This window comes from Musa acuminata, chromosome BXJ3-11, assembly GCF_036884655.1.
Source record: "Musa acuminata AAA Group cultivar baxijiao chromosome BXJ3-11, Cavendish_Baxijiao_AAA, whole genome shotgun sequence".
Lineage (NCBI taxonomy): Eukaryota > Viridiplantae > Streptophyta > Magnoliopsida > Zingiberales > Musaceae > Musa > Musa acuminata.
Window position 1 is genome coordinate 31752452 of NC_088359.1, and position 22520 is coordinate 31774971.

General features: G+C 38.3%; 2 protein-coding genes across 2 annotated transcripts; both read right to left on the reverse strand.

Annotated features, from left to right (window-relative positions):
- Positions 1-311: 311 nt before the first annotated feature.
- On the reverse strand, positions 312-3033 carry LOC103972392 (uncharacterized). The gene is made up of 2 exons (XM_009386719.3): positions 2517-3033; positions 312-806 (listed from the first exon to the last, which is right to left on the reverse strand). The coding sequence occupies exons 1-2, from the start codon at positions 2946-2948 to the stop codon at positions 561-563; spliced, it is 678 nt and encodes a 225-aa protein (XP_009384994.2). The 5' UTR covers positions 2949-3033; the 3' UTR covers positions 312-560.
- A 1103-nt stretch (positions 3034-4136) lies between these two features.
- On the reverse strand, positions 4137-16812 carry LOC135653290 (probable serine/threonine-protein kinase SIS8). The gene is made up of 13 exons (XM_065175111.1): positions 16156-16812; positions 14666-15086; positions 13855-14506; positions 13495-13535; positions 12536-12604; positions 11307-11407; positions 7018-7096; positions 6014-6112; positions 5860-5928; positions 5701-5750; positions 5515-5596; positions 4886-4980; positions 4137-4796 (listed from the first exon to the last, which is right to left on the reverse strand). Exons 1-13 carry the CDS (start codon positions 16524-16526, stop codon positions 4637-4639), a joined length of 2289 nt encoding a protein of 762 aa, XP_065031183.1. The 5' UTR covers positions 16527-16812; the 3' UTR covers positions 4137-4636.
- Positions 16813-22520: the final 5708 nt, after the last annotated feature.

Consider the following 22520-nt stretch of genomic DNA (forward strand, 5'->3'; position numbering starts at 1 on the left):
AGATGGTGAAAAGAAAGACTAGTGTACTGCATAAGACGAGGACGATGATAGAAAGGGTCAGAGATAAACGAATAGATCAAGCCATAGTAGCAGCACGTCAGCTGGACTGATTCATCAACGAAGACTAAGACGAAGACCTACAAAGAATCGGTGCTTTTAGATATCCCTTCGCAGCGTCAGGTGCCTTAGGATCGGTGCAAGCATGATGTGAGTTGCAAACCGTCGGATCACGGGCACGCTTGGATCAATGTTCATCCAAAAATCATCAGTAAAACTTGGAAACAGAAAGGTCAATCAAAAGATTCCAAGGGTCACGAGGAATGCAAACATAGATTTAAGATGTGATCTTAGTGAAACAACTGCCACCTATCACCAACACATGAAAGTTCCTAACTTGTACAAAGCCTAACTAACACACTGTCAAACAATGCATGCAGATCCAATCTATCATCCCCAATCAGGCTATCTAAAACCCTAATAAACACCAAGTAATGGGGGGCTTTGCTCTTATAAAAAGTTCAAACAAAAGTCATTTGGACAACAGGTAGATCACCAATGTACTATCGCTTTGGTGGCCTCTCGTCATCATCGTCGTCGTCGCCTTTGCTGTCGCCATCTGAATCATCCTTGGTTGATCTTTTCCTCTTTGATGAGGTACCATCCTTGATGGAACCACCACCACCGTGACCCTGATGATCATCTTCATCATTGTCGTCGGTTTCTTCACCCGGCTCAAAGTCGCTTGCATCTTCCTCTTCCTCTGCACGACCCACTGGCGGCACAAGGTACTTGGTTCCCAGTTCCTCCTAGTGTTAGATGGCATAGAAGATGTGAGCAAGAGGAGCATCGAGTACAAAAGACCAATCATGTGTTGGAACATGAAATAGAGCCAAACATGTGCCAATTCATCAGGTTACTAAAATAATGCAACATTCAGAAGGCACAGAAACTACTAAGATCTAACACAGCAATGATTTTAGGTGATTTTGCGCTTTAGAAAAAGAGAGTAAATCAAAGCACATGACATGCTTGGTAACGCTGGTTTAGTCTAATCTCAACTCTGAAGGTGAAGTGTTCACTGCCAAAATTTTTTTGAAGATTATCATGATGGAAGCTACTTTTTGTCCGGGTTCATGTGCTGTGCTTTTCTCAAACAAATAATTCTCCAGCCTCCTTTTGTTACCAAACTTGCTTTTACTTCAAGAAACAACAAAAAAAAAAGGGGGGGAGGAGAAATCGATGTTTCTGTTTCACTATAACCAGATAAGGAGCTTAGGTAACTTTCGAAGCATCATAAAATGAGCCAAGATAAAAGGAAATAGTAGCTTAATATGTACCATGGAGAATCCATATAAAGATGGCGGTAGTGCTGAATATTTCACAAAGCATCGGCATCACTTTGGAAAATTTCTCTTTAGAATCGATTCTTATGCGAAAAGAAAATGAGAAAAGAACAAGTAAACATCAGGACACAGGACAAAATTGCCAACCATGCAAAATATGGCAAATGAAAAAAAAGAGAGGAAATAATCAGACATGTTTAATGCTTGAAAACTTGAAGTTTCAATAGGATCATCGATGAGCCCTAATTTTTTTTTGTCTCAATATGCAATAAGATGATGGGCAGCAGCATCCCTCAAGGGAGAAAGAGAAGATGAATGGCAGCAGAGGAAGATTGTATTATGATGTGTACATGCAGGCAAAGAGGTTCTGACATAAAGAACGTAAAAGAACCAAGTCTTACTTTGGAAATTAAAAAAAATAAGAATGTAAAGAACAATAAGTGGGAAAGTTTTCCAGAGAAATTAAAGGTTCATCATATTAACCAATGAACAGACCAAATTAGAGTATCCATAGTCGAAAACAAATTTGTATGTCAGTGCACTGAAGGAGAGAGAGCTTTCCACAAACTAAAAGAGACTCAGTTATCTGTGGTTACTGCTTAAGATCGATCTATAACTACGCTAGATATGATTCAGCAGAGCAAATCGACATATAGGAGGAAGCAACATAAAAATTGAGATATTACAAGATATGACTACAAAGATGCAAAGAAATTTTTGGCAGGATTGTTGTAATGATCTATTTGGTTCACAAAAGAAATCACACCAAGGAGGGCATCATTAAGGAATACGAAAAGAAGCACAAATACATGATCATACCAACTGATTTATCATTGTGAGTCCAAAAAGTTGATGTATGAACAATCAGAGACTTCGATGGATAATAGTACACAGTACCAATTTGGACTTAGATACAACCCAAATTAGGCTAATTGCAGGATGATCTCCGTGCAGCATCAGCTAATTTTGCGTCGAAAGGCATAGTTTTGTTTCACCAATAACACATTCCAAGAACAAAACTAAGATCTTTATGTATACAAATGTCTAGATCTACAAGAACTAAACGCAGCTGAGCAGAATCCAAGCACGGTAATTAGATCGAGTAATTAATGAGCAAAACAAGCAAATATGAAGTAGATAAGAGAGATTTATACGAAATAGGCAGAGAGATACCTCCTCTTCCTCACCCCCGCCATCGTCCTCGTCGTCGTCGCTGTCATCGTCGTCGTCATCTCCGTCACCGCCTTCGTCCTCATCCTCATCTTCCTCCTCGTCATCATCCGCCGCCTGCACTTGGGGGCGATGCCCCTGCGGTGTGACTTCCTCCACATCGTCATCTTCTTCTTCTTCCTCGTCATCATCATCATCAGCATCGTCGTCATCATCATCGGACCCCTCACCATCGTCGTCGTCGTCATCCAACTCCACGATCTCCTCCGGCTCCTCGTCGTCCTCCCCATCCTCCTCCACCTCATCGTCATCGACTTCATACACGTCGGCTTTCCCGTTAACGCCTTTGATCTCTTCCTCCCTCTTCTTCTTTCCCGCGTCCATCTCCCTTTTCTCCTCCTTCTCAGCCGCCCCCTCCGTCGCTGCTCCCTTCATCTCCTCCTCCTCCTCGGATGCAGAACGAAATTAATCGAAAAAAAATCAAGGGAAAAAGGGAATCAAAATCGATCGAGAAATAGAGGAGGAAGACGGCGGGAGGAAGGGTTTGGGATCCCACGAGCGACCGGCTTCAGGGACGGACGATCTCCACCGTCCACTGCTCGCATCGCTACGCGGATCGATGACGTGGAGGCCGATCCGCTGAAGACGACGAGCGCGGAGTTGTGCTTCGCGGCTCACGTGATCTGGTCGCCTCCCTCAGTTCTCCCTGCGGGAGTGTGCTGCCGCTCACGTGAGCCCATCCTAGGGCTCACGTCACCAAGGATAATTCTCGCATAAAATGAAGTAAAAAAGAGGTATTCTCACTCGCGGGTATAATCGTGTTCCGTGTGAACCATCGACACTGTAAAGAAATGGATCTCCAATGGAAAGACGACGCGTGGACCTAAATAAGGCAATGGAGGATGTCCACACAGTCAAATCATCAGCTCATTTGCCACGTCATTACAACCAAATCAAAAGGAATAATATTCTTCACAATTATCTAAATTAGAAAAAATTCTTCCCACTAATTAAAAATCTCCTATTTCTAAGATACATATTTTTCCCACTAATTAGAATCTCAATTATAGTAATTAAACATACATATTTTTCTAGTTATAAATTTATAATTGATTTTCACGTTTTTTTTTATTTGAATATTGGAGGAGAAGTTGTCGAACATATTTCTAACACTCATCTCCTTTTGCATGTTTTTTGGTTTGAATTATTCACTCCAATATATTATCATCTCGTGTCCTCCACTTCGGCATACATGTAAATGTGTTTCATATAAGAAAATCATATAAAGTTATACAACATCAATATACAACAAAATCATAATATCATAATTATTTGAGACTGATATTTTGTCATTATTAAAATTTTAAATTGATTATGATTCTTGTTCATCACAACTATAGTTTTAGTTTTGTACGAGTTTTGTGATGATGTTGGATAACGTCAATCCATCTTCATTATATATATATACATATATATATATGTATATATATTTATGTATATATATACATATATGTATATATGTATGTATATATATATATGTATGTATATATATACATATATATATATACATATATATATATATATACATATATATAGAGAGAGAGAGAGAGAGAGAGAGAGAGAGAGAGAGAGAGAGAGATTTTGTTCTCTTTTATTTTGAAAAGAACATAGCAGTTACAAAGTGGAGCCTTTCTCTTCATAGTACAAAATCTTGGAAAGGTTCAATGCAGTCTCTCCTCTATTTAGAGCTGATAGATATATGCTGCCAGTGGCACAAGGAAAACACTCCTCAGTAGACGAAGCTCAAGGCTTAACCCCCCATTAGCTATCCTCCTGTCATTTACTGTACATATTCAAGGCCCTAAATTTTCCTGAATTATAGCAAACCCGACACCCTCCTTATCGATATCCATTTTCTTTCACACAGAAGAATCTCAGATGGCCACCGCAAATATTTCTGAACTCACAATGCTTGCATGGCTTAAGCAGAATAACATGTAGCTGAAGCTACATTCTTGTTGGAGGATCTAAAACCAATTCCTAAATTCTTAGAATGCACTCCTAAAGAGACAAAAGCAGCTTGATTCCCCATCTCAGGTTGGTATGGAAATATAGATCATGATCTAGTCAAAATCATTACTCTCCTGAGAGCTCATTTTTGCGGTGGTTTGTGTGGTTTCACTCGGTGTGGCACGCTGCAGGTGAGACTGGATGGCATGTTGTCTCTGCAAATCTTTAAACCTTTCTATAAGTTCTTGGAACGTTGGTCGACATTTTGGTTCACTGTACGAAAAAAATATAGAATCAACCAGGGATGATTAAGAAAATAAGGGCAGGAACTGTTTTAAACTATTTATGGGTGATGAAACAACCTGTGCCAACAACTCTCAATTATCGAGACCCACTGTGGATCCAAATCCTTTGGGAGATGCAACCTTTGGTTCATGAATCCTACAGCTGCAACGACCTGGATAAACAAAAATCATTATGTGAGATATCTGTGGAGGGTAATAGGAAATCAGTCCAAGACCAGAGGCAAACTTGTTAAGAACAGCAAAATTGTCAAGCAACGATCACTTTCAAAATAAATGAAGGTGATATGAATGATTGAAACTACTATCAGTGAATTTAGTAGATGCAAACATACCAGGAAACTTGAAAAGCTGGATAACCAAACATATTTTTTGTCAAAAGTTAATCTGCAATCCCTGACTCTCATGAGTTTAAATAATAATTTATAATAGACAAATGATGATACTAACAAAACTTCATGGCAAGGTGGCTCAGAGAAAATGGAGATCTAGCTCATTGATTGGTTATGCTAGAAATGTCAAGCCATCGTAATGCATCGGGCTTCGGCCATCCACTAAGAAGTAGCTAAGAATGCTAGAAATGTCATATTCCATAATGATATACCAAAGTTTCAAGCATTCGGAACATAAAACATTGTAGAGCATCAACAGTTGAAAATAACTTGTACTTAGTTGAAGCGGTGCATTACCTGCATTGAATTGAGATTATCCCAAGGGATTTTCTCGGTGACAAGTTCCCACAGTATTACGCCATAGCTATACACATCCGACCTATTTTTCCATAGACCAAAAAGAAGTGTTTCATTCTTTTTGAAGCAGCAAGTAAAATAACAATGTAAATCGTGTGCTAAAATAAAATTAACATCTGCATGTACTTTTCATCTGAAGGTTCATTTCGAAGAACTTCCGGTGCCATCCATTGTGGCTAAGAAACCATATAAACATAACATTCTTAGTATCACAAATAATCAAATACTCAAGAAGCCATCAATGACTGCTATGGGTTAAAAGGGAACATAAGAAAATGTTAATACCGTTCCTTTCCCAGTTTTGGTAATCAAATAAGTTTCGTGCTTCAAACGCGAAAGACCAAAATCACCAACCTGCTAGTCATAAAGAAATTAATAAAGGATAAAATGTTTCTGTTCGGTTGGCATAGGCCACTGATATTTATAAATAGAATGCAACCTTGACTGTCCAATTCTTATCGACCAACAAATTCGATGATTTCAAATCACGATGGATGATAGGAGGGCTGCTATGATGAAGATAATTTATCCCCCTTGCCTGTCGAAAAAGTAAGAACTTCACAATAAACTAAAATCATCTGCAACAATCACAACATTAAGGGTCTAAGATGCATTTCATTCATTTCAAAGGTCATATACACAAAAGCTGTAATACAAATTAACAAAAAAAGCTTGAGTTCAATTCCGTCTAACCTATAGCTCTTCTGAGCTACACAAACCAATAAAACATCTTCTCTTGCCTAAAAAAATTACTACTTTTGGAAGAACCAATTGCTAAGACTCATCCTTGCCAACCAACTCCTCCCTTCTCTGTGAATGCTGTTGGTGCAACCTACCACTGGAACACCTTAGGATATTAACATCTACAGCCCAATAGCAAAAAATAAAAAATAAAAAGCACCCATAATGACACCATCAATTTGTCAGCAACATTTCCTGCCTCCAAAATCCTGCAGTATAAGCTTTCCACCAAAACACTCCTAAAGCCTTTCTCTTACTTTTTCAGTCTGGCAGATCATCAACTTTGCACCAATTCTCTCTCTGCAATTTGCCCACTTTGCTATATTCTACTAACCACTATCCACCTTCAGTCCAAAGAGTCCTACATAACATTTGCCCTATGCTCCCAAACTCCCACACTATCTCAGATGTCCAATTCAAGATGAATAGCATTGACCGAGATACTTCTTTTTTGTAACATGATTCCCAAAAAAATGAAAATAGTTAACCATATGGACTTGGATGATGCGCTGTTTCCTGGATCTGATTTGGTGCTTATACAGTACATTCCTTTCCGTACTTCAATTCATGTAGAACCAACATACTACCACTTTTAATGTCCCTAGGAATGTGTGCACTTTGGGTTGTTGTATGTGAATTACTAGATTTGAACAGATATGAAAAAGAGTAAGCGTCCATTTTGGATTGAGGAACTATACTTACAATGTCTAGAGCCATGTGAATCCGCCGTCTCCAGTCCATCCTCCCTGTGTTTTTTTGCAGTAAATGGAACAAACTCCCACTGCATTCAAGTTATGTCCATGTAAAGTGAATGGATATCTAAAAGTCTCAAAAATGTATATCACACTCCCATATAACTAAAAAATGGATTCCATAAGTGGGACATATATATGAAATTGATGAACATTTTTCTATATGCACTTATACAGTAAATTTATATTGTTTTACTTGTAACTTTGAGTGCAACTTTAAACAAATGGTTGAGCATTTACAAGTTTCACCTATAGCACATGATATAGAGTTGTGTTGTACTTCAACTTTCCACCAGCAACAGAGTTTTTCCTTTTGCTATATCCCAAAGGTGCAGCTCAAGGAAATTAAAATGTAATCATCTTCTATAATCATACAATTATTGCAAAGTTCAAGTCAAGGAAAAAGAAGTATTGGATGTACCACCAAGGTTTGCAATTTTGTATCGTATCGGAGTATCGAGCTCAACTCGGTATGATATGGTACGAGTTTATCGAGTGGTACGCTCTAGCTTACTGCTCGGTATATATATATATATATATATATATATATATATATATATATATATATGTATATATATGTATATATGTATGTATATGTATATATATATATATGCTATATATATATATATGTATATATATAATAAAAAGTTAAAAAAAAAAGGAAAAAAGGGCAACTTCGCTTCGTTTCTTCTCCCCACGTGGGGAGAAGCAGCCTCGTTGTCTTCTCCTTACGAAGCCTCGGCGGCGTCGCTGAGGCTTCTTGTCCCCGCGTAGATGAGGAGAAGTCGCCGACGACACCGAGGCCTCGTCGCCTCAGACAAGGAGGCGACATCTCATCTACGACATCCGGCGAAGGAGGGCGGCCATGGACCAGGATCGTCAAGGGAGAGCGACACCGGATCTCTAGGTTCTCCCTTTTCTTCTCCCTCTTTTTCCTTCTTCGGCTAATACCACCCCATAGCGGGCGGCGACGGTCGAAATCGACTGTCACCGACCGATTTTGTGTGATAACGGGGCAGAAACAGCCCTAATCAATGGTACCACTCGGTAGCGGGCGGTCCGCGTATCGATCTGCTGGCAGACTGGGTGGTATCATTCGAAATTAAAAACCTTGGTAGCAACATTTATCACACACCATGAAAGTTTTATAAATCAGCTCCATAGAGGGCTTCAATATGTTGCCAGCATGATCCAGCTGACACAACTCATTGCCAAACAAAACAAGCCAAAATTGACCTGGCAATAACATAAAATATCCTGCGTTGGCAAGGCTCAGCAAGAACCTTATGCCAGCCAAAATTTTAATTCGTGCATAAGCGGAACAAAAAGTGGCACCTTTGCGCCATGATGATGTTGTTCATCTGAAACCTGGCATCTAAGGGTAGAACCATGGAGATTTCTCTAATTACGAGCATAAGAGTGTGTATCTAAATGCTGCATTGGCACAAGCTTTGTGCCTTCCTATGGCTCATTCATCAGGTGAAGCCATACTGAGAGACTAATTGATTTCCCACACTGCACTTATGGTGGAATTCCATTGAAAATCAACAGGAAAGGCATCGCTTGATGCTACAATTGAGGTATTTTCTGTGGATTGACTAATTTCAGGTGGTGCAAGAATATCCCTCCCAAATACTTTAATACTAACAAATTGATCTTATTTGGATTCCAAGTGCCAAATGTTCTGGATGATTTGATTTATGATTTTAGAATCTAAAATGTACTTCTTTGCATTCCACGTTTGACTAGAAATTAATTGAAGAATTCCTCATAATATTGGCTAACTTGAAACTTAAAGTTCATTAAGGTTATTCATATTTCTAGTCAAGGTTTATTACCTAAATATGCTACAGATCATGGTCTGCAATACCGGACCGTACCGCCCGGTACAGGCGGTACGTACCGGTCCGACAGACTTCCGGTACGCGGACCATATGTTACCAGTCCGATACTGTAACAGTACTGTAGCAGTGTAGCAATACTGTAGACTTCCGGTACGCGGACCATATGTTACCGGTCCGACACTGTAGCACTGTAGCAGTGCTCGGCACACCTAAATATACCGAGCGGTACACCTGGGTGTACCGCTCGGTATACCGTACCATACCGGTACCGAGCCCAGGTCGAAACTCTGGTATGGTACGGTATTGCGGACCTTGCTACAGATACCAATCCACAGACCGACTGGTAGGTTATCCATTCTGATCGGCATACCAACACTCAGTATGGGCCAGTATCGCCTGAACAAGAGAGAGAGAGAGAGGGAAAGAAGAGGGGGATAGGAGGAGAAAGAGGAGGTAGCAATGCTGTGGGGAAGAGGAAGAAGCCATGCTACAGGGGGGAGCAGAGGGTGAGTTCGTGAGAGAAAAGTGAAAGAACCAGATAAAAAATCACATGAGAGGAGAGAAATAAAGAAAAAAGGAAAAAAAGTCAACATATGGCCGTCACCTATCACAAAAAATAAAAGATGTTGATACAGGCAATAAATCAAACAAAGAAAAAAAATATATATAGTAGCAACTGGTCACAATAAAAAAGGGATATTGATACTAAGCAATAGACTTATCACCTGATACCACCAGTTCCAAGAGAAATTATATAAGATGCACTAATTAATCCCTCACTAGGAGATGTTGAATCTAATTTAAGCATAAGATTTCCTATCTTTTTAATAATTTAAGCTTAAATATTCGAGCCATATGGTCAAAGATTCATCCTACCCAAATTAATGGCCCAGTGGGTCTATCAGGCTGGGTCATGACAATTGATAAGAAAATAACTTTAGGGACTCTGCATATAGGCTAACACCTTCTAAGAGTTGGATTTTCACGATTTTGACCTAAGATCAGGGTTTGCAATACTGTATCGTACCACTCGGTATGCGCAGTACGTACTAGTCCGCTAGCAGACCAACACGTGGACCTCCTGCTACGGGGCTGTACCGGGCCGAATGGTAATAGTGCCTCCTTAAGAGTTTTTAAACCACTTCCTCCCTCTTATTTCAGTTCATTTCACTCTCACACTCTCTTAAACTCTTTCAACCTAATTTTTTCTCACTCTCTCTTATTATCACATTTTCACTCTCCTAAACTTAACAAAGCAACTATTTATGGATTAACTCAAATTTAGGAGGCTAATTTAGGAGGATTAAGAGGAAGAACTTTTTAATCAAGAGATATGTATTCTCTTTCTAGATTTATTGATTTATGAGATGATTAAACCTATTATGATAGTTGGTCATACTTCTCCGAGTAACAGTATGATATGGAGCAGCAGATTAGTAGCGAAAGTAGAAATTATGACATTCACCAATACATACCTTAGGAGCTGTCTCGAACACATGTGATTCACGATGATCAACCTACAACCATCACCACATTGATGCGCCAATGATATATGATGTATCAATACACTTTATCGTGGGATCAATTTCAGGATTGGGTCCGACAAACATATTGGATTGATATATAGATACATAGAATCGAGGACCCCGATCGACCACTCGTGGAGGCCGATCGTTTGTTTCGGTGGTAGAATCATGTATATCTACACATGTGATTACTTAATTCATTTAAATTTTAAAGTTTAAGTTGTATGCAAAATAATCTAACAATTTAAATAATTTTCCTGTAGACAATTCAATATTAATGGAAGGACAATCCAAAATTGCGAACCTTGCACAAGGCTACTCCTCAAAAATATGTGACACTATTCTTACCTAATTTATATTAGTTTAGCTAAAACTATACTGAATGTATATTTATTTCTAACTTAAAAACCCTATCTTAACTTTGTTTTTTTTTTTTTCAGGTATTTTTGGAGATTTTTATGCCTATTTTAGGCATACCGCTCAGTACGCCATATCGAACAAAGCTCAGTACATCGATACGATATGAGATTAAAAACCTTACCTAAGATTACTGTTTACTTATTAGTTACACATAGATGTATATACTACCAGTAACCTTGATATTTTGGCTTATGTGGTTGAAGGCTTCCCAATCCAAATTATTAGGCTAGTGTTTTATTGAGCCAGGTCCTAACATCATCTTGTCCGGTTACCTTTTATGCAAGAGTGTCTCTGTGGATATCAAACCCAGAAGATTGTTGTTCTTAACAGGATGCAAATACCCTGCTAACTTCCAGACTACATGATGGGTTTATGGAAAAACGCATTCACACAAAAATAATGCTCACATTGTTTTACTCTAATTCAAAAAGAAAAGGTCAAGACCCAACCGTGGAAGAAATTCTGTCACAATGCAAAGATGACAGGGAGAAGTAACTGCACCCATAAAAAGTAGTATGTTTGGATGTCGTAGCCTCTTCACCAATGACACCTTGTAAAGCAAAGCAATGTTTAGATTGTATACAATGTGAAACATTCAAAAGAAATTCGATGACATCATGCCAAAGACATCTGAATAGTAAAAGCAGACGATAAATAGAAATCAATAATACAATCTGGAAAAGAGGGACTCTTTTCTACCATGTCAACAGAAAACATAGATAATCTTCAAGCTATCAATTTAAAGAAACAAAAACATCAAACCTTTAAAAACTGTAACTTTATAATGATAAAATAATGGGCAGATATTCAGTGGAACTTAAAACAAGTATATGAAAATCAGTATTCAATGGCAAGGTAAAATATAAACTCCAACAGGAAAAACAAGCATTCACAAGTATTCTTTGATTAGCAAATTATTAAATTTGGCTTAGCTAGTATTACATACATATGCATATCTCTGTGGAGCTTCAACAGCACACATTAGTTTTGAGATCTTAGAAGTCTGGGATAGCTAATGAAAAGCCATATGGGGCTGTCAAGCATGATAATTTGCCAATAAAAGTATAGAAATTAGGCAGGTCGTAAGCCCCATGAGATTATGAAAGCCAACAAGGTTACACATGTTATTGTAGCAGATTATAAAGAGAATTAAGATCAGATAAGCTCTAAAACCTCATGTCACGACAACTATAAATCATTGATCAAGTACCTTTCTAGTGCATACTTATTTTAACTTGTATTAGCTAATATGACTCGGTTGAAGTGACAATGCTGTCAAGACTCAGAACCATGAAGTGAAAACCTTCAAAAGGTGAAGAAGCACAGTAAAAAAAGAAATATAAGAGAGAGACATTTTTCTAAGATCTGTAATTTCTAATCTTATGAACTTCTGAATAAATTTCTCAAACAAGATAGTTGATGAAGAAGTCGAACACTTGTAACTTGTTAGAAGATGTGATAGCTAAAATTTCAACAGCTGAAAAGATAGAGGAGTGATGCGATTGAAAGTCTTGAAGTAAACATAGTCTACAACAATGATACTATTATTTAAAAGATAATAATAGAACTACTAAATTAATAATAAATAATCAATGTGAACCACAAATTCATGAGAAGAGGTTTGGGAGCTTCTCAAATCTCAATATGCCATATACATGAGTCTATAAGAGATCACTACCTCTTGTCTAAATGAAAGAATCACCTCATCAGAATATTCCTGCTTTGAGAATACTTTAACTGCCACATCCTACAAGAAAAAGTACATAAGTTTAACTCCATAACAATAGGGACAAGGCAGTTTGAACATCAGATTGATCCATTAGACGTCCATGCTCATGTAGAAAAAGATCTATGGTATGAAATTGAAAGTCCACATATGAGATTAGACAAGATAGAACATGCCTAATTTCATCCATGCTTTTCAATGGTTCCTTATTTTAGAGTGGGGGAATAATATGTGACAAGGCAGATGGCCCTAAGCTAAGTACTAGCAGATCATTCATCTCTGTGCAACCTGCTGGCCAGTCAAGATTCAATTCTAAACTGCAAGAATATATCATGCACATTTAGATATTTAAGATGTTGCACCATTATCTGGCTAATGGCCAAAAAGAAACTATTAGTATCCAGCATTAGGAACATCAAATGTTCAGATAATCATTTCATAGGCAGCTTAAAGAAAACCAACAAGTGAAAAATCTTTTGACTTATTAAGAAAAATTCATGACTACCGGAGATGAACTGATACATTAGTTTTATTTTTTTCACAGAACATCACAATCGACTATAGCATACTACTTCATTTGAGCATCAATCCAAGGAAAAATAATTTTATTCCTATGAACAACTCTTTCATTGAATATCAAAATATATATGCATGCATTTGCATTATATATCACAAAGTTCATATTACATAGATTCTGAAGATACTACCTACGTCAAAAGAAAAACATCAGCTTATTTTATGCATTTAAAAATCTATTTAAATCAGCCTGCAAGGTCAGATTTATGTCTCTCCACCATAGATCACAACTACAAGACTTGTAGGCATGGAATACGGAAACATAATGTATGAAAAGCAAGCTATGCTGAAAACACCTTTCTTGGGTCACATTATATGAAATGAGAGAACCTTACCGAGCCATACCATAAAGCATGATATACAGTTCCACAAGAACCTGCAGGAACAGAAGATATTCAAAGTTAGAGAATGGCATTTAATCAAGAAAAAAAGGTGATAACATTATTAGCCTCTGCCTTTTCAGTGCTATAGGTTGGATCAATTAGGTAACCAATCCAATTAGGCAGTAAGCGGAGAATAATGTTGTCGGTACTTGTTAAAAAGGTTCCTCGGCAATCATCGCATAGACATACATGCACATGCAAAAGAAGATAATTGGTCCAATTTGTGATTATTGCATTAAGACATCTGATCTCATTAGAGGGATTTCCGAAGCAAATGCCATCTTGTTATTGCACAAGAAAGAAGATGACTACCTTGACCTATTTGTTCTCCAATTGTGAGATCTTCCCATAAGATCTCATAGTCTAAGCAATCAGTATCTATATCCACTTTGTGAACAACAGTGCTGCTGGTGCTCCCGCAGCTGCTAATGCTACTTGTGCTATTAATGTTAAGAGAGGACCAGGAGCCTGAAGCTTCATTATTTCCTGTCCGGTTGTTTTCAGTTGCTTGATTTTCTGTTTTTGTGCCAGACTCGGATGACTTTGGATAACTGTAGTCATTTTCTTGATCACCATGCAACCATGGCCAGACCAAGCGATTCTTTGCATCATTACCATCCTGGTTGTGCCCTTTCCAGGGCGATAATATCCCCCTATTGGCAAATAATGCCTCGGTCTTGCTTATGATCTTGAAGATGCTTGTCTTTCCGTCATCTTCATCATTCTTTACTTTGGTTGCTTTGCCAGGAGATATTTCCTCCACTACAGCAGAGGGCTTACCAGAAGCAGAGGGTGGCACCTCACCTCTAGATGTGCTAGATCCACTGGAAGCACCATCCTCCTTATGGTCTGATGACATTGCATCATGATCAGAAGACTGGCTATCTCTGTTTCCAATTTCACGTTCCAGGTTATTTTCACCTGGCTTTATTCGACAGCGAACTTTGTTTGTAACTTTAGTAGCCTGTTTTGGTGATTCTAAAAATCAAGAAAGAATAAACTAGAAAATAAATTAACAATATATGCCAGACTCATCTAAAATGAAGAATGCTCCCAAGAACTTCTATGACATGAGATTCTATTGCATTCTTCTGGTCATGAAATTACAACAAGTAACACTCACCGGGTTGGTAATTTTGGATGCAATAACAATTTGGATGGGCTGTTGAGAAATAGAACCACCATTGCTTGTAGAACCTTTTCTTGGGCGACTTGCAGTGTGGCCGACAGAAGCTTGTGACTCGGTAGAAGTTGGAGAGGATGGCAAGTCCTGAAAGGACCTTGAATCACTTGAGACACAAATGATGCCAGCCAAACTACCATCATCATCATCATAAAAGGGGGTGTTTGTGGAAATAACTAAGAAACATTCCCCAGACTTGTTCTTCACAGGAAACTTTCCTGTCCAGCTCTCCCCCGTAGTTACACATTGAACTATGTGACCAGCAATGTTGAAATTACGGGCATCAACAAGCAGCTCGATTGCATTCTGACCAAGAGCTTCTGATGCAGCATAACCAAAAAGATTTTCTGCTGATCGGTTCCTTAAACATCAAAAAAGATCATCCTTGAAGAGTCTTTGTGTTAATCATGTGAATAAACTAGAACAACTACCTAGTTTAACATTTAGAAGCCAGAACGATCAAGTCTTTGTGTGTTGACCAAAATAAAACACTTGCCAGCACAATATTATAAGCATAAGATAAACATAAGATAAAATTTTCCAAATATCACATGGAGAGGATTATGTGGCACCTTTCATTATAAAGAATGAAAAAAACAGATATAGCACCAACGCATAATAAGACACCTAAATGGATAAGAAATGACCACAGAAAATGCAAACCACCGAGGGTTTGCTTTATATACACCAACTAACCAGAAGCAATCATAAGATCAAGTTCCATCTAGATCTCCTTTGCAGTTCAGCTATGTGAACTTGCTAGAAAGCAAAGACAATATAGTAAACAAGTAATATTGGTTATGCCCATTCAGCGTATTCTTCAATAATTGACCAAATTTTAGTCATAAAATTCTCTAGTTCCCAAACCTTACAAATCGATGATGGCTAAGCATATTTGTCTTGACATTCTCCTCTGATTGCAATATCAAAGCTTTCAAGAAGAATGTCAATGAGAATACCTGATCACATAACAATTAAATTATTTCTTTTTATAGTGAGTGCCACCTGCTGACCAACCCATTAAATCGATGTGCTGAAGCACTATAGTGCTTGTCGAGGTGCTCTCAGTTTGTTCTGCCTATAAATTGCTTTCACTTACAAAATCTGAAACAGTAGCAGACCATAAAGATGACCTTTCCCGACCAACAATTTTCTTGCAAGGTTCCATATGAGCATTCACCGAATCAGTATCTATATAAATTTTATCAGAAAAGGGTGATAGCAGAATTAAATCACACCCATTGCCAAAGTTTTGAATATTATCATGCAAATCGTCAAAACATCATAGATAATAAGACACCTGACCAGATTAGTAGACTGTCAACAACACATTACCTAAGGATCCAAAAAGAAAACAAAAACATTTGATAAATAAGAGAAGGGAAAGGCGATGATCAAAGAAGAGAGAAAAGCAAGCATAGGCAACTGACCAATAAATGATCCTGCCATCAAGATCGAATATATGGACCGATTGCCCCATCGACTGCAAAATGTTCAGGTACTGCCTTTCCGAGAGCCCGATCCCAGCGGCGCCGTCGGCAGAGCTGCTCGCCCCCGGGCTCTCCCGCTGCAGACTCGACGAGTGCCGGAAGAAGCGTGAGCCCTCGAAGCCTCCGCTGTTCCTCCTCTGCGGCGAGGCCACCGTCCTCTGCGGCGACACCGAGTGGGACCGGCCGCGGTTCGGTCGGCGTGCGCCGCCCTCGTTCACGTGCATCAGCTTCGACATCTCCTGCTTCAGGCGGGCATGTCCGGCCTCCAGCTCCTTGATCTTCTTCAGCAGCTCTTCCGCCGGGGTTTCCATGCACCAAAGACGGCTCCTTTTCGCCTCACAGTGGGAGTAGCAGCAGCAACGCAGGCAGTGATGCGAGAAGGAGGGCGTTCATCACCTGTCCTCGAATTCCCGGGCGGTGGAGAATGGGTGTTCTGCTGAAAGAAGCCTCCTTTTATGGATCAATGATGCCCTCTCTCTATCTCTATCTCTCTCTCTCTCTCTCTCGGTAGGCTGTGGCTTGTGTGGGGGGCATTTCTTTTCTTTCTTTAATCAAGAACAACTCCTCCCATTGCCTTCTGAGACTGCTGCTGCCATTACAAGTGGGTGAAGCTTTTTGGCATTACTGGTTCAGCATGTTTGACACTTCACTTCACTCCAAATTACCACCTTTGGGTTTCCAACAGTTAATTTTGGAGTCTGATGCTGATGCATTGTGCAGAACAAAAGAAATTGTGACTTGCTAATTCACAATGGATAGACCTTTTTTAAGGTAGTGGATTAACCTTTTTTTTTAATAGATAGACAATGAAGATAAAATTCAATCTCAGAATTTTATTATTAATCATTATTTTTTTTTACCAAACTAGCTAATTCAATGTAAGAGATTTTATCATTTAAATTAATATTTTTTCTAAAATAATCTTTTTAAGATATCGAAGAATTCAATACTCATACAAAGGTTTATACACAGATGATGGATTATCTATAGTCATCCTAAGATGATTAAAATGTAGTATCATAGAACTTGAAAACTTTTTTCTACGTTAGAAGAAAATGTCTATAAAAGACTGAAGTTTGCAATAAGGTCTTGAGAGATACAATAAGGGCTATATCGACGAAGTTGCAATCTAGTAAGTACGTTCGTGATGACAGAATAGTATACGGTTTGTTCATCAAAGCAAAATAGTTCAAGAGAATGATAGTCTTTGAAACTTTCAGAGTGAATGATGTAAAGAGAAAAATTACCTCAATCGGATGGATATCTAGGAATGATAAGTCTCGATTCTCTAGATGAAGAATTGTATACAACAAATCATACATATTGAGGGGGTAACTCAAAACGATAACTCCATAAAGCTCAATAGAATGAGTATAGAATGAATGAGCAAGCAACGGTGAGTCATCATATGATCTCGCATAAGATAATACATTGGTGGGCACATTGTAAGATTATTAAGTGAGAGACCAACCTTATGCAACACTAAACGAAGGCACACTTAAAGCTAATGTGAAGATTAAACTCAACGGAGGGCTAACCTATAGAATAATAGGTATGAAAGTCATCATCAACTCAATGCAAACCGAGAAGAAAAATAATTTAGGTGAAACTTATGAAGTGTATAAACCGCACAAGAGAATCGACATAAATGACAAATAGAGCCATGAAACTTTCATGGAGAAAAAGTCAAGAACATGAAGTCAATACGATTGGATAAACCTTTGAGACAATATCCAACATTGATTTTGTCTTATTTGACTTGTGCAAGATGTCTCGTGTGTATCTCTCTTAGAAAAATTGCCTTTTTCATCTTTTGTCTTCTCTTCAACTTTTATCTGCTTGTATTTTATTTCTCCTTTGGTTATCCTTATCCTTTGAGGTTTTTTGTTTGCTTGCAAGCAAGTTGGTGGTAGTGTGGTCCACCCACTTGCAAGGAGAGAATGCCAGTTCCTTTGTTTAACTTCCTATACTCTCCAATTCATATTTCCACATCAACCATGAGTCAATTGCAGCAGCTATGAAAAGAGTCAATGTTCTTTTAACATGCACATTTCTCAAGTTTACATCAGATTTAACTGCCATTAGATGAAGAATGCAATCTTATTGTTCATGATATATTTGACAGAACTCATGAGAACATTGTCCCAAATTTCATTCTTCATATGGGTTAGGATTTTTTATTTTCGCTCGATCGAATCGTAGATTAATACATGATGATCTATCAAAATCTAATGATAAGTCTTAACGAACTCTCCTATATTTTTTTTATTTTAACTTTTGGTCATTGTTATTGTCTTCTTATTAATTTTTTTTGCTCAATTACTCTTTCATATATTGCTCTTGCAAATATTTACGATTACTTGGTTACAGCTCATAATGACATATATTAATTACATCAAGAATTTTTTTTGAGATTTTCTTTACTATGTAAATTAAACATCTTTACATAGTGACATCTCATAATGACATATATTGCATCAAGATTTCTTTACAAAAGATAAGAGGTGAATATGAGAATTTATAATCAAACATCTTTATCAACCAAATAAGCTGATATCTAGTACTATCACCATTTGGTTATTGCTCATGATAGTTAAACATTTTAATTTAATCTCATATTGGATATGAAAAAATAAATTATTTATATAGCTAAATTGATTGATTGATTATTATTAATTTAATTTTAAGTATTTATTTAGACTCATCAAATTAATGGATTAATTTTTTGTTTTCGATGATGGATAAAAATAATGATAATAATAGAAATAGTGATGGATAAAAAGAATGATCGAAATTGCTTCCTAAATAATCAAGAAGAATAGTTCCTTTTCTTATAATTTTCATTTTCATTTACAATTCAACATAGACATTTCCAATTCATGGAAGAAATAGACAATGCCACAGCTAACTGCAAGACATCCTCCTCATCAACTTGTGTGCATCATAAATGCATTTGGAACATGCTTTGAAAGCCTACTCTTCTGACTGCAATCCTGCCTGCACAGGTCCCTATCAACTCTTATGGCATGCTCATGCATTTTGAACTTTCTTTCTACACAGAATTTGATGAACTAAAAGCCCTTCTGACTGCATAAACCCTTTTATAGCCTTCTTTCAGTCTTTTTTTTTTCTTTTTCAAGATAGAGCTTAATATAGGAATTCTTAATATTGTGACTGCAGAATACACCACTTGCAAATATATCAATCTGAATTATGTCTACTCTATAGAATATTTCTTCCTAATCTTTGTTAGTGATTCTCATAAGCTGACTCAAGTTTGCAAGGAATTGAGTATGACTATCTATTAGGGAGTCTGCTAACTATTCCCTTTTCTCTAAATACATGTAAAGCTCATCAGCTCACTGGTAGTAGCAATCTAAGTCCAAGTCCTATCCTCATTACTTATCCTTCAATAAAAAGACTCCATATTAGTCACTAAGACTGAGCCTCAAAATATCATATTAAAGGTTTAAATTTTTATCCTAAATAGTTTAAGAGTTGATAGGGAAAGACCATAGAATTTGACCAGTCTAATGTCCAACTTGTGTTATGAGTCTTTGGATTTAGACTCATGATATGATTCATTTGACAATCAAATTAAATTCTCAAAATTGATTAGGTGTAAATTAAATGACACATACTTCCCTTTCAAGAATTATTATCATTAATACTTATTTATTCAGCATATTGACATTTGTTATTTTTAGATATACTCCTACTTTCTATTGGACATTAGTGCAGATATATATATATATATATATATTAATGGTCTTTAGATTCAAGTTGGTTGAAGAGAGAGAATATGTCAACAAGGTCAACTTTGTGAAATCAACGAAACCTATCTCGAGTACTAACTGCACTCAGAAATGGAAGAGAGGATCGATAAAGACAATCCAAAGTAAGCTCAGCAGCACTCAAACACGTCCGCCGAGACCAAGATGGGCACGCCCGGGCGAGGGGACTGCCCAGGAACAGGCGGCGGGATCTCCGACACGTCCTCCATGTCCGCCCCGCGGACGTCGTCTACCAGGCGGAGCACCGAGCTCAGCGACTGCAGCCTCTCGGCGAACTCCACCGCCTGCGCCCTGAGCGCGCTGTTCTCTGACTCCAGCAGCCACCGCTGCTGGGTCACCCCGGCGGCCAGCGCGACCATCCGCGTCTTCTCGTTCCTCATCTGCACCACCGTGCTGGTCAGGTACTCCAACCGCTGCTGCTTCCTCGTGCGCGACCGCCTCGCCGACTCCCGGTTCGACAGCTTCCGCTTCTGCCTCCTCTCCGCCGCCGCCGGGTTCTGTGTCATCCTGATGATGAGTGAGCAAGCTACGAGGAACACCACATAGAAGACGAACAAGAGCAGCGGCGTTGATATAGGTAAGAGGGAGTGGGCTCGAATGGAAACTGACCACACACCATTAGGACAACGAACGGGGATCCGGGAAAGAAAGCGAATCATGCGACGAGGACGAGGATGGCGTCTTCGGGGGTCGGGGGGTTATGAAAACCCACCGAAAGGAGAGATTTGGGAACAGGGACGAGAAATCGAGGTGGCAGAGGCTTGGATATGGGAACAGGGATTTGCTTGCTTCCCCCCGGATAAGACAGCAAACCGATGTCTTTGTTGGGTGAAGAAACAAGAAGTCGAGCTATGCTGTTGGACCAATATCCAAGGAAGGTGCTCCCAACTTTAGCAATAAATAGCTTATACCTATAAAATAATTAATATATATATATATTATATTGTTATATATATATTATAACAATAATTAAAAAAAAATTTTACTCACCTCATTTGTTCTCCTCTTAGATCCTATTAGTGTAAACAACCTTAAGCCGTGGTCTCGGGACCGACGCGGCTTAGTTCGGGTCCGGATGATGGGAATCTCCCTGGGACGTTCCTCGAGACTGCTGAGGTGGCCGATTACGATGGTCCGATCGGGACGGGGTCGTCGTTTCCTCCGAGCAAGAACTCCTTGCCTGCGTGTCCAGTCGAGACCTTCGACTTTGCACCTGCACAAAGGTCGGGTCGAGGTGCTCGATCCGACCCCTTCGACGATCAAGTCGATGGATAGTAAAGGGAGTTTCTTTAGCTAAGTTCTCTCTCTCTCTCTCTCTCTCTCTCTCTCTCTCGTGCGCGAGGGTTTTTATAGTGAGAATTACCGTTGTATGATGTGCCTGCCCGCAGGAAGTAGGATCGTACTTCTGGTTGCGTCTGACATTGTCGTTAGCGTAGCGTGAAGGATCGAGCCTGATAAAGGTGTTAATGTGCCTCGGCAGGCGTTCCGATCGACGTTGACCGGGTGCCTCATCAAGTTGACAGAGACGTGATATGTCACCCGGAGCAGTTGACGTCACGTGAGTCTTATCGTAATTATAACCCTCATCAGATCCCTTTCGATTGGATCATCAATCATCTAATCAAAAATAGACACCTATTATAACAATTCAAATCTCCTCTTCTAATAAAAATTTTAGATACAGTAATTTCATCTTTCTTTATCTCTAAGATATTGCTTTGCCATCTTTATTTATAATAATAATAATATCTATACCTTTTCTATATGTAATATCTTAATTAACATCAAATCAGTATTCGATATGATTAATATTCCTAAATTTTCATCCTAGTCTCCAATTAATTATGTTAAATACCTATATTGTAAGTTGCCAACATAATTTATGATCTTAAAACTGCTTTCGATCCAAGACAACACTGTCTCTTATTTTGCACATCATCAGGACACCAATGTGACGAGTTAGCTTCCATCTACTCTTCACACCTGTGGACAATTACAACTGTGAAGATGACTCGTTACTTTCGGCCGACAATCGAACTAAATTATGACAGTTTTACACGTGACAAAAAATATAATTATTCATCTCTTTCATCTGAACTCAAAACAAATAGTGGGAGTTTTACTATTTTAGCAATCAAAAACAAATTATAACATCATCGAAAAAATTAGTTGCACAGCATCAACCGAAAAAAACACACGACATTTAAGTATCCATCATCAAGCTGGACCAAATGGAGAAGGAAAATTATTGAGACGATAAATACATCGAGAAAACATAGGTAAAAACAAGAAAATCAGCAACATTATGGAAAGATTAAAAAGAAAAAAAGAGTACCGTAAGAACTTTAAAATAACATAAAATAAGAACGCCAATAAGAAAAAGAAAAACTTTAAAATAACACAAGCAGCAGTAGTAAGGATACCGATAGAAACATCAACATAAACAAAAACAAGAAAGTCAACAACATTACAAAAATATTGAACAGTAATGTTTAAATGCAGATGGAAAAA